Source organism: Thamnophis elegans, chromosome 4 (genome assembly GCF_009769535.1).
Source record: "Thamnophis elegans isolate rThaEle1 chromosome 4, rThaEle1.pri, whole genome shotgun sequence".
NCBI classification, from domain to species: Eukaryota; Metazoa; Chordata; class Lepidosauria; order Squamata; family Colubridae; genus Thamnophis; species Thamnophis elegans.
The window spans coordinates 104,601,449-104,614,719 of NC_045544.1; the positions used below are offsets into that span (position 1 = coordinate 104,601,449).

Genomic DNA, 13,271 nt, shown 5'->3' on the forward strand with positions numbered 1-13,271 from the left:
TTTTTGACATGTGTGTGTCTGTGTGTGTGTTGCATTTGTGTTGATAAATAAATAAAGGGAGACTAGTATAGGGAGACTAGTATATATATATATATATATATATATATATATATATATATATATATATATATATATATATACACACACACACACACACACACACACACACACACACACACACACACACACATATATATATATATATATATATATATATATATATATAGTACCCAATTACAGATTTCAGGAGTTTTATGCTAGTGGGTCGTTGACTGAAACCACCTATACAAGCCTTGAAAATAAATAATAAACGATAACATATGAGTTTATGTATTTACAAACCAAGTTATTTGTGATTTATTTACTAAAATGATAAACTTTATCATGATTGTAAACCAATTCTGTACAATGGCAAGCAGGTCTCTATTCAATTCAAAGTTCATGAAAGCAAGCACTCTCCAGTTTCTGACCTCATATGATGCTCTTTTCTTGTTCTTCTTCTGGGGTTCCAGAACAATGAAATATTTTACACATGGCAATTCATTAAAGTTAAAGGATTCTCAAACTTTGCAATACCATAATCCCTTGAATGATAAACAAATTTGTTCAACCTCAGTCATGAGCTAAAACAATGTGTTAAATAAAACTCTTTTGATTGATGTATGCCTTTTCCAGATTATTAGATTCTCAGGTTTTGTCATCTTCCCAATGATATCTGGGCCTTTTCTTCCGACTTTACCTGTGCAAATCTTTAAAAAAAATATGCCCCCCTTCCAAGTTGCTTGAGACGCCTGTGGGACTGCATTTGAGTTGAGAACTTATATATTAAGAGAATAACAAGTGAACCAGATTGCCAGTAAAATCAGTGCAGTTGTTCTTCATTATATCAAGGTCACATCCTGTTTACTACCGCATGCAAACACAATGCAGTGCTGTCAAAATATTATCCATACTAGTCTCACATAAAATGTAAATATGGTGTAAACTCCATTTTATCATCATATAAAATAGATATAATGCAAGATTAATTTAAACAGATTTCAATATAATATACTGGAAAACTAGCAAAAGTTATCTATGGAGATTCTCAATCATCCAGATCATGGTTACCCAAAGGTGCTTTTCAAAAGGCAACTGGATTTTCTTGGTTTCTACCACACAGTCCCTTCAGCGGTCCCAAGAAGATTCACACCCATTTTCACGCTGATTCAGGTCATCCGGTGGGTACAAGTAAATCCCCAAATGGCCTCAACAACTCTTAAGAGTACTAACAACCAGATGACAGCAAAGAATATAAATTCTTCTATTCCCACCATTCAGTCCGAACTGAAGAGCTTCTACGACGAGAAGTGAAATGTTTTTACTGGGGGGGGGGGGGCACCCAAGAAAGTTCAGTTGCCTTTTGAAAGGCACCTTTGGGATAGCAAAAATTATGTTTCAATGTCTTTGACACCATATTCAATACATGCCCCATCTATATTTCATTATTTTCTTTCAATTTCAATCAAAAGGGTATTAAATTTAAACTTTATATTTTTAATCCAGAATTCTAAAGAGATTCTTATATGAAGGAAGGAAAAGGCCAGACAGTATTGGTTTCATTTAATGAGTCTAAAAATTACAAGGCACTGTTTGAAAGGTGACATTTTGCTATGTCAAGCTGGATATCAAGAAGACCATTCCAAGATAGCCCAAGGGTACAGATTTTACAACACAGTCTCACTCTTTTATGCATAATAGCACGGTGATACCAAAAGATCTGTAAGGACAAGCAGCTGGTCATCAGTGAATTGTTGCTTATGTTGCTGCCAGTTATCATGGTGAGTTCTCCGGAAATTGGACAATGTTTTTTTTACAGTCATCTGTGTCGAGAAAAACAGAGAGAGATCTAGGCAATGTATTTAAAACAACTATAAATTGTCTTGTTCTTAAGGCTATGATTCAGCTTTGTAAGTGTAAATATATTATTCAGAATTTTGCTCAAATGTTTCAGGTTATAGAGTAAAACTACCAATCAATAATTTCAAGAGAGTTTGAAATACTTACTACTGTTACCCTAAACTTGAAAAGAAACATTATTTATATATAGTGATTTAAGAATTGTGTATATTAGCTCATATATTTCTTTTTATTCTATTCAATGAATTGTTAAATGTGTAGTTTAATTGTACAAAAGTTTAACAGATATGTACAACTACATATTTTTGTTTACTACTGTGTTGTTTTATGTAGAGGATTATTCTTATTCTTCACCCCCCCCTTTTTTTTTGCCTAAAATAAAACTAAGAGATTATTATTAGTATCAAACCAAACTGGCTCTTTGGTTTGGTTATCTTTGTTAACTAGCTAAAAAGCAAAAAACAAAACAAAATCTTTAAAAAGTATTATTGAATAATTTCTTTTTTGATCTTTATTATTAACATTTGGTTAAAACAAAACAACCCAAATAGCCAGTACCTATAACAGAAATTTTCTAAGCACTAGACTAAACAGCTTCTTCTCAAAAAGGAAGTCATTTAAGAGGCCAAGCTTCAGCATAAGAATTCCAATGATTGATCAAATGAATCATACCTCAATAGGCTGAGGATCATTCAGATGCGCACTAAGATCCATCAAAAGTTGAGGCATCCACGTGGGCACATCATAAGGACTGGACAAAATACACGCACTAAGTCCAAGCACACCAGCATGGCGTTTAACTAAATCTGCAAAAAAAAAGTTGGTAATTCTTCCATGGGGCAGCACAGGAGTCTTCAATTGGCACAAATAAGAGATAAGCTCCTTCTATCTATGGGAAAAGGGTATGGAAGAGTGGATTTTTTTCTTCCTTCTGAAGCCCTTTAAACCACTGTCATGCATACACATTTACATGGTTTTCTTTAAATTTCATTGAGCAGATTTTTGGGACTACAAAGGGATGCAAAGAGAAGGTCATAAATCACAATTATAGAACTGTAAGGGGCTGCAACCTTTATAAATGTGAGCTGCTTGCAAATTACCCAATATAATCATGTGGTTAACTTTGAGGATAAGCCATTAGTCACTTTTCTGAGGCCATCACAACTTCAAACCATGGTTAAATGAATGGTTGTAAATAGAGGTCTACCTGTAATTTCTAAAACATAGGTTAAATGATGCATTTAAAATTATTGCAATCTAATCTAATGCAGATGTACTGCACTGCCTGAAATATGCAATTTCTGCCACAAGATTCAGTTCCCTTGCAGAATCCGCTCTTCTTTTGTGGTTTCACCTAAATTCAATGCCGCTCAGTCATGTCAACTGTCATTCTGAGTTTCCATTATTTAGGGAGCTTTAGATTGCTCCCTGTTTCCCAATGACAATCTCTAATGCAGGTCCCTATTTCCTGTGAACTAGACTGCATTGTATGTCAGAAATAACTGGCTGTTTCACTTTTAGAAGAACAGATACTTTTCAAATGTTATGCACAGAAAGGTAGAAAATAAGTAAATCAGAAAACTGAGATAAGATTCCTCTAACAAATCCATTCAGCATGATTTACACCTTCCTGAAGCACCTCCACCTTACCTGCAGGGGGAATGGTATCCACTACAGTACTGAGGTCTCGTTTTCTTCTCTTTGGAAGTCTCATTTTACAGAGCTGCTCAAAATGAGTCTGCATAGGGGTATCAATCTCCAGGAAGTGGCACTGGAGCAAACCACCCAAAGTGGTAGCAGCCATCTCTCTCACCTAGGATCAAATAATAGCATCAGTAATAACAATAAGGGCAGTCCACTTTCCACTATACTCTAAATCAGTAGTTCTCAACTTCAGCAACTTTAAGAGATGTGGGCTTCTATTCTGAGAATTCTCCAATAGCTGGATTGCTGGGGAATTCTGGAAGTTGACATTAATTTAGCAAATCTTAAAGTTGCTAAAACTGAAAAACACTATTGTAAATGTGAGAAAGATGGTGACAGTGTGTACCCTGGCATTATCACATGTGCACTTTCTGTACATGTCATTTGCAAAATCAGTGTTCACTGTACTAAGCAGTAAGATTCTGAAGTTTCTCTTCATGAGACAATTTCCCTTCATGAGACAGTAACCTCAGGAACACAAGGAGAGTTTCATTTAAATTCCAGTGAATAGAAAAAGTTATGTTAAACATAGAATAGGGTTGGAAGGGACCTTGATGGTTTTCTAATCCAACCATCTGCCCATGGCAGGAGACCAATGGCAGCAATTAGGATCTTAGCATTTAGTTGGACAAGGTCTGGATTTGAAATTCTGACCAGATACACAGGGCAAAGTTGTGGCATGGCCTGTTGAACCCATGTGTTGAAAAGAATAAACAGACCGTGGTTTTTACTCTACCTACAGTAACACATGAATATTTCTAGCACTGTGATGTCTTTTGAACGATCCCATAGTAGCTGATGAACACAGAAAGTTTGTTGCATACTGGCTTTTGTTTGACTATGATTATTATTGTGGCATTAAAATGGCATTACAGAACACATAATTATTATGGAAAATAAAATAAAAAGGAGATTTTCAAAAACTTAACAGACACTAATCTACATTATCTATTTTCTCAAAGGACTTTTATGTGGCTTCTTCAGCCTTTCAGTAACCTAGTGCCAGTGAACTCTAGGAGAGTTCTTGAGATAAGAATTTTAAGTATACTTTAGTTTATCAAGATATTGTAACTTATTCCATTGCTTAACAATATATTAAAGGTTTAGAAACACAGGCAGTTGGTCAATCTTTGACTACATGATAAAACCAAGCCATTTGAATAATGTCTCATCAGAATCAGAAATTTTTAATTGTACTGCCTCTCTTTGAAATACGTTTCAATGTTCTGTTCAGCAAATTATAAAATTATATTCTTGAACATAATCCACTTAAATTCCATAGAACCAAAATTAAAAACCCTATAATGAATTACCAGAAATTAACTGGCTCCTGAAATCTATTTCTTGTACTAATATTGTAATGTTAAGTATGATTTACAAGGCTTCTGAAATAAATAAGATATTATACAGCTTATTAGCATATTTCTGATGCTAACAGTTGAATTGCTAACTTCCAGGAATACTTGACAATGGAGTAAACACAGACTTATTTTAATATCTTCTGCCTCAAGGAAAATCAACTGCTTGAGTTCCTTTCCTGATAGTATTACATTTTCTCTAAATTTTCCCCTTTTCAGGAAAGATGGCTGGCCCATTTGTAGCTCTGGGTTGAAATGAGGGGTCATTAGTGTTCTCTGAGTTTGGTTGTTTTCTTGTCGATGTTTCATTACTCAAAGTAGGTAACATTATCAGTGCTTTTTGTTTGTAAATGTTGGGGGTTTTAATTTCTGTTTACCACTCAGAATCACTTCAGTAAAATGGGTAGCCATATAAATTATATAAATAAATAATTTAAGAAAGAATGTATTTTTTAAAACAGATATTCGTCAACTTATGACCATACATTCAGTGACCATTCAAACTTACAATGGTGCTGAAAAAAATGGACTTACAACCTATATCTGAATTTAGGACTGTTGCCCTCAGAGTTATGTGAACAAAACTTGGATTCTTGGCAGTCAACCTACCCTTACAATTGTACAGGTGCATTTCAGCTTAGTCCCAACTGCAACTGCAGCTGCGCCTGTCAACCTGTATTCCTACATTCTGCCACCCTAGCTCACCTTCACTATTTTCTTCCTCTCAGTGCTGATAAGTCATGCTGTGGGGAGCCAAAAGCAGTCCCTGAGCAGCAGCACACTGAAACATCCATTTGCAAAATGCTCCTGGGGTGCACTGTGCCAAAATGCCCTCTTTTCCATACTCATAAAAACTAGCCCCAGACTGAGAGTGGAAAACAAATGGGAAGAGGACAACAAAATGTAACTTGAAAGCAAATGGGAAACCAGGTGGATTTTGGCCGGGTAAGAGTTAATCTCCAACATGCTTCTCTTGCCTGTGGTTGTGCTCTATTTCCTTGTCTTCTGGATACAACCTCATAGAGGATAAAGTGGCAGGCTGGAGAAATTCAAAGCATGGGAAAGTATAAATCCTTGGCATGAGGAGTGAACAAAATGAATAGATGCCAATGTTAGCTCAGCTGACTGAAGGGTAAAGTGTTCTGAAGTAAACTTTTCCAGACCAATGTAGGGCTGCGGGTAGGATGGAAGGTGCACAAAACAGAATTTGTTTTAGTTTGAAAAATGGTTAGGGCTGCTTGTTCCTCTTCTGATAGCTGAAGAATCAGGGCAGTGATAGCTGGCTCAACAGAGACTGATTGAATAGTGTGTGGGCAGGGCAATCATGCCCAAAGGAGCATTTCAGGGTTCTGCACTCCAGAAGATTTTTGCAAAAAGGCATTTTGGCACACTGTTATTCAGGAACTACTTTCAACTTTCTTTTTCCACAGCCGAAGCTCAACCCAGGCTGGACAGACCTTATTAGCAGCGGGAGCAAAAAACGGCAAAAGTGAACTAGGCTGATGAAGCAGCGGATGGGCAAGATCTCAGAGTGCAGAGGGTAAGGGCGACTGCAGCTAGGACTGGGCTTTGGATGACTAGAACTTTCATGGGCATAGTAAGCAACCCCAGAGCCACATGGTTGTGGGACTGTTTGGTACCCTGCAAGCCAGATTGCAAGGCAACCAAAGGGTAGAGGATAGGCACACAAGGGACTTGAAGACAGTCCTTACTGAAGCTCAAGGCTGGGACAGACTAAGCCTGGAATGGCTTAGATTGGGATAGGGTAGATATTTACTTAATGATTTGCAATTCTTAATTAACCACCACAATAGGGAGTGTTGGTTTGTCATTTTAAGTCTCATGGCCTTGCTTTCACAATGGCATCAACTTATGATGGCAATCTCGGTCCCAATTGTGGTTGTTATGTCGAGGACTACCTGAACACATTAATGCTTACACAAAGGATCCGGGTACAGAGATAGGCTGCCATCTTGGTGCAATTCTACAAACTACATATAAATCCAACAAGGAAATATAATGTAGAAGATGCTTTATCACAGCATTTAGAAATGTGGTAGGGTTCTAAGGTCCAGATAACATAGCAAGAGAGCAGCAGCTTTGATTTAGAGAGTATTACCTAGCTTTCCCTAGGGTAACTTGTTTTTTTTTAATACATCTTTACATTTGGAGTAAGGAAGATTATTCAGATTAGAAAACAACATGCCAACTAAAGTTTACTGTTTATGAAATTTAAATATCAATACATCTCTCTGAAAGTCTTTTTTGCTCTCAAATATAAGTGTGCATTTACATTATTACTCAGTCATCTAAAATTCAAATATCTGAGAAAGTGATTGAAAAGATGGCTTCCAAAAACTATTCTAAATGAATAGATTTAACTTCAAAATGTAAAAGCCCAATTAAATGGATGGGTAAGTGGCAAAGATCAGCCTAGGAAGGATTTACACCCTACAATTGCAACAAAAACCTCTAATTTATATACAAAATAACAGAGACACAATACAAGGGTAGTGAATCATCATCCTATTAAATCTTGCCTAAAAAGAAAGAAAAACAAATTACAACCTCTGCAATACAGGGGTTTCTATGGCAATATGATTATTAAGATGTTACACAAAAGCAAGTATTTTGACAATTTTACATTTATTTCAAGAATTTACCATGCCCCTAATGGGCAAATTAGGCTGTCAAATTTGTACTAGTGGTTGTCTCTGCACAGAAATGGGGAATGAACACAGGCAGTCCCTGCTTAATAACCCTAATTTGAACCAGAATTTCCAGTGCTAAGTGAAGGTGCAACATTGTTAGGTGAAACATTATATGCCTACACTACTTAGTAATGGCAGTTCCAGTAGTCACAGTTGTAATCATTAGACCAGGATCATGCTGTCATTAGGCAAAGATCTCACGCTTCTTGGTTCCTGTCCTGCTCACTTCTGCTTCAGTTCCCCCAACTTCCTTATCTCTACTCCATCTCTGCCAATTTGTCTGCCTTGCACTCTGCCACTACTGCCCACAGCTGAAAGTCTTCTTCCTCCTGCTGCTGGCCTAGACTCCAGGTACTGGTAAGAGTACAGTGTCGGGAGGCATGTGCAACACAGCAGCATGGTGAAGTCTGGTCTGCTGAAGGGGACTTGCTGGGCCTGACCAGGGACGTGGGAGCAGGAATGGAGTCAGAGGAAGAGCCTTGTTTTCCAACACTAGGGGAAGGAGAATAGCCTACAAGGCCTTTAAAGTATAGCTTTTCATCTCACATTGGATGCAATTTTAGAGAATCAGCCTGCACGTTTCAGCAATGGATGGAAGCAAGCCTAGCAGCCACAGGAGGCTATCTGCTTGCTTGGCCCAACATTCCTCCTGCAAAGCCTCAAGAAGGATCAGTTCTCCAGGAGCACTTCCAACACAAACTGCAGAGATTCCCTGCTAGGATGTGCTCATCCCTCTGTTTCCTCCAGTTCTGCCATGACCCCACACAGCCCTACACAGTCCTGCTTCTCATGGCAATGGCGTATGTTGCATATCACTGGTCTGATAAGCCCTCCATGGTCTGCAGGCTATCACTCCTCATGCTGATGGCAGAAACAGGGCATTTTCCCCTGCAATGCCACTCTGCCTCTACCACCTGTTTCATTCTGCTGCCTCCTCACCAACTGAGCCCTGCAAGCTTCCTTCAATAGATGAGGTTCTGCCGAGTTTGCCAGGCACATCATGGTGCTGTACCCTCAACCAACACATGAATCCTAGACCAGCAAGAGGAGGAAGGAGAAAATGGTGACGGTCAGGTGACGGTCAATGCCAGGGGAAAGCAGGGTTGGCAGAGGATTGCATGGCAGTCAAAATGGGAATGATATGGATGAGTGATAGGTGGAGATACTGAAGTGCCCCTGGGGTTGTAAATACAGGTGGGCTGCCAAGCAGTTAAAATTTGATTACATGACTGGGGCACTGAAATGGCTGTAACTTCAAGAACAGACTATAATTACCATTCATTTAGCACTGCCATAACTTCAAACTTTTGCTAAACAATTGGTTAAGTGAGGACACTTCTAAATAAAGATAAAAGAGAGAAAATTGCTCTCTTTTATTTATGAATGTTTTAAATGGTAGCTTCAGGAACCTGCCTGATTATCTAGCACTGAAATAAGAACTGAATATTTCAAATTTTAATGTTACTTATAAATTTGGTTCTTTTCCAAACATCTGGCATCCATAAAGTATTATATGGCCCTACATTGATAGCTATTAACACTTTGTCAGAAACAGTAGTGTTATTATTACAGTGACAAAATTAGGCACAATTGTAAAACAGGATAAAAATATGGAAAAATAAAACTTTTACATCAGTTTGAATAACAGGCATGACAAAAGGACCTAAATTATTGAACCAATTTCTTATTATTGACACTTGCACAGAAGATCTTGCATTAGTGTGGCACTAACACTCCTATTTTATTTCCAACAGAGCTTTCTCATTGCTAGTCAAGACTAAATATTAAGTGGAAAATCCACAATAAAATTAATCTTGCAAACTCAAGGCAGCTGAAGGTTGGCTTGCAGTATAAACAATATATCAGGATGGCAAAATCAGATTCAGGCCTCTAATGAGATCAGTTCCGCTTTTCATCTTCAAAAGGAATCTTCTACACATCTGGGCACAAAGAAGTAGCATCCTTATGAATTTTGACTGCGTCCCTTTAGAAGGGACTACATTGAGAAAACTGTTACATCTCCAATATCTATTTCATACAACATTTTATTATCTGGTATCAGCAGGTGGAATGTGATAAGCAAGGGTATTTCATCTAACTATATAATAATTAAGTAGTATTTGGTACTAGTACAAAGCAAAGCCTATCAGAGTATAATATATGCTCAGTATATACCATATAAGAGTTTAATAATATAGGTAGTGATAAGCATCTTTAGCCTCTGTTTTCAATTCTCACTAGGTTAAATATATATATTTCTTTTAAGAGTACTCACAAAAACATTTTCTTAAAATCTAAAACTTAATGGATCATTAAGGAATAAATGTGTGGAAAACTTACTGAGCAATGGAGGTTACTAGTTAAAATTGTGATGAATAATCATTTAGGAAGAACAATAATAAGAAAATATTAGAATACTATAGCAAATTGCCATGGACTGTGTTTAATTTGTTTACCAATCACACATATCATGTCCAAGTCTATGGTTCCACATTTATTCTACAAATAAATTTTTCACAAAATGTCAAAAAAAAAGTAGGAGTACAAGAATGTATTCACCTCAAGCTGTTCATCTTCTAATAGTTTTATAACCAGCCATCTGATGTTGTTCACAGCTTCTTCATTGTTTAAGAAGATAAAAAGATTATAAAATACCATAGTCTGGAGGTAGGTTAGCACAGTATATCTAGCATGCCAGGAATTACTCTTCGCAATCTACAAAAAGATAAAAAGAAGATATCAAAATAATAGAACCACAGAAATCAGAAAAATAAACTAGAATAAAACCTAAATCAAAGTACATGTTGATCATGTATGTTGATCATGTATGCAGAAAACTTTCCAAAATTATATTTCAGAATTCATATATAATAGTTGATGGTTTTTAAACATTTTGTAGTTAATATGCTTGACATTCCAAACAATTTTTCATCTCACAGATTACTGCTAATCTCTCTCTCCTCTACTTGTTTTCCCTTCCCTCTCAAAGACTAAGTGTAACCTTCAACATGAAAACAATTGCACACTTCTGTTCTACAATGTCAGTCCTTAACCTGCTACAGTGTAAGAAGTACATCCCCCAAACATATAAATTACAATTTGCTTTGTCTCCCCTCCTTTGGCCAGGCTGAAATTGTTAAGAAAAATTGCTTATACAAGTAGCCCACACTTACAAACTGCAATTGGAACTGGCAATTTCACTGCTAAGCGATGCAGTGATAAAGTGATATATCATATTACCACAATGTCTTATAATGTCAATACTGGCTGCAGTCATTCAATGAATCACCCATGGTCATTAAGTATAACATCAGGTGACTGTGACTCATGACTTTCTGTCAGCTTCCCCATTGACTGCTTTTCAGAAGCTAGCTGTGAAGGTCGCAAATGATGATCATGTGACCGTGGAATCAATGACAGTTGCCATGCACCAGAATTGTGAGCAGATTACTGTGGAGTCTTAAATTTCCTTTTTCAGTAGAGTCCGAACTTCAACTGGTTGCTGAAAGAGCAGTTAGTAAGCAAGGACTATCTGTATCCCTTAAAATTAGACTTATTAGATAGGTCTGTTCCCAAAAACTAGGGGGCTCTGAGGTCCCTGAAATTTTTCCTGTGGATCTGATTGGATGAGGTGAAATGATGCTTTGGCCATATCCTAGAATGGGCAAATAATAGAATGGATAAATTAGGCTGGATTGCTCCTATATGGCCTCTCGCTGTGTGTTGATTCTGGATTCTTGGTCTTCTGAGGAAGTACAGAGACGTGAAATGCAAGAAGAGATGCCTAGAGTGTTGTTGGAGAAAACTGAAGAGCAAATCCAACTGAACACAAGAACCATTTTTGGGATTACATCATGGCAACCTGAATAGCAAAGCATGATTCCTTTTCCAGTCTTATCACACCTGTGATAAGTAGTTGTCTAAGTGTTTGTTTAAAATAACCTATTTTCCTGCTGCTAAGGACAGCCGTTTTCACAAAACAGAGATTTGACTTCAATAGGACATGTTTGTCCATTATTATAATTCAACTAAATGAATTGTTTCATTCCTGTCAGAAAAGTTTAATAATTTTACATTGGGTTACTCATGTGAATATGATAGAATTCTTTATTGGCCAAGTGTGATTGGACACACAAGGAATTGTATTATAATTATATTATTATTATTATATAATATGTCCCAAACTATTCATTGAGTTACAATCTCATTATCACAGGGATCCTATGAAGTCAGACAAGATGATTTGGGCTATAGATGGTCTCTATTTTTTATAGCTAGCTGAAATGCACTAAAACCAGAGGTGGGTTCCTACCGGTTCTGACTGGTTCGGCTGAGTAGGTAGTAACTTGGCTGGCCACATCTCCCAACTGGTTCTATCGGTGGCGCCTTGTTTTTTTAGTACTGTGCATGTGCGAGTAGCACGCATCAAGCGCGCCGCATGGAAGCACGTCCCTGAGCGAACTGGCAGTAACAGAAACTGGAACCCACCCCTGACTAAAACCCATAGAATTTATGCCATAGATATGTTTTCCCTGTACAATATTCAATACAATATTCTATTATAATTCAGATATGATAATTAATAAAAACTATTTTTTTGCAGTCTCTTGTGTATTTAGATCAAATATATTTGCTAATGTTTTTTAAGCACTGATATTAAAAAATCTACTAACACAAGATTAAATATATTTAATTATGCTGTTTAAAAATATTAGTTTAAAAAGCATCACATACTTGTTTTAGCACCTGAAGTACCAAAGGCACTTGTTGAGGATATAGCAATCCCTGAGACATTAATGATAAGCACATTTTAGCATCTCTCTTCAATTCATCATAGCTATGATCATTTTCTACAGGCGCAATCTGTGGAAACAAGTAGATGAAAGATTAGTAACAACTAAGTCTTGATCCTTAAAACTGAATTAATGCAAGACACATTGGGAAACTGCAATTTAATCTCTCTAAGAAAACTAATATAATTAATACAGAAGCGAAAACTCCTAAAATGCTATACAGGTAGTCCTCAACTTACAACCACAATTCAGCCCAAAATTTCTGTTGCTAAGCAAGACAGTTGTTAAGTCATTTTGCCCCATTTTATGACTTTTCTTGACACAGTTGTTAAGTGAATTATTGCAGTGAATTTAAAAACACGGTTATTAATTGAATCTGGCCTGCAGAAGATTGCAAAAGGTAATCTCATGACCCCGAAACACTGCAACTGTCATAAATATGAGTTGATTGCCAAGTATGTGAATTTTAATCATATGACCATGGGAATGCTGCAATGATTGTAAGCATGGAAAACAATCCTGTCACTTTTTTCAGTGCCGTTGTAATTTTGAATGGTTACTAAATGAACTGTTCTAAATCAAGGACTAGTGATACTGGGATGGATTAAAATATACAATATTTGTGCAATATGCAGAAAGAAATTCAAACTATTATGTCATTAAAATATAGCTAAAAAGCTTTTAACTATAGTGACTCTAAATAGTTAATTCACACAGGTATCCATCAATATGAAAATATCCAATCAAAATCTGGAAACTCATAATTACATGAGAAGAGATTTAAAAAGAAAGGCTATACTAATAGG

General features: G+C 36.7%; 1 protein-coding gene across 1 annotated transcript in view; it reads right to left on the bottom strand.

The window, feature by feature from the left end:
- Nucleotides 1-504: 504 nt before the first annotated feature.
- Nucleotides 505-13,271, bottom strand: part of PSME4 (proteasome activator subunit 4) — an 88,072-nt gene continuing 75,305 nt past the window's right edge. The window contains exons 42-46 of the mRNA XM_032215808.1: nucleotides 12,407-12,535; nucleotides 10,232-10,387; nucleotides 3,550-3,712; nucleotides 2,572-2,705; nucleotides 505-1,862 (exon numbers count right to left, since the gene is read on the bottom strand). Of these exons, the coding sequence (XP_032071699.1) occupies nucleotides 1,728-1,862; nucleotides 2,572-2,705; nucleotides 3,550-3,712; nucleotides 10,232-10,387; nucleotides 12,407-12,535 (717 nt within the window). The 3' untranslated portion in view covers nucleotides 505-1,727. The remainder of the gene's footprint in view (nucleotides 1,863-2,571; nucleotides 2,706-3,549; nucleotides 3,713-10,231; nucleotides 10,388-12,406; nucleotides 12,536-13,271) is intronic.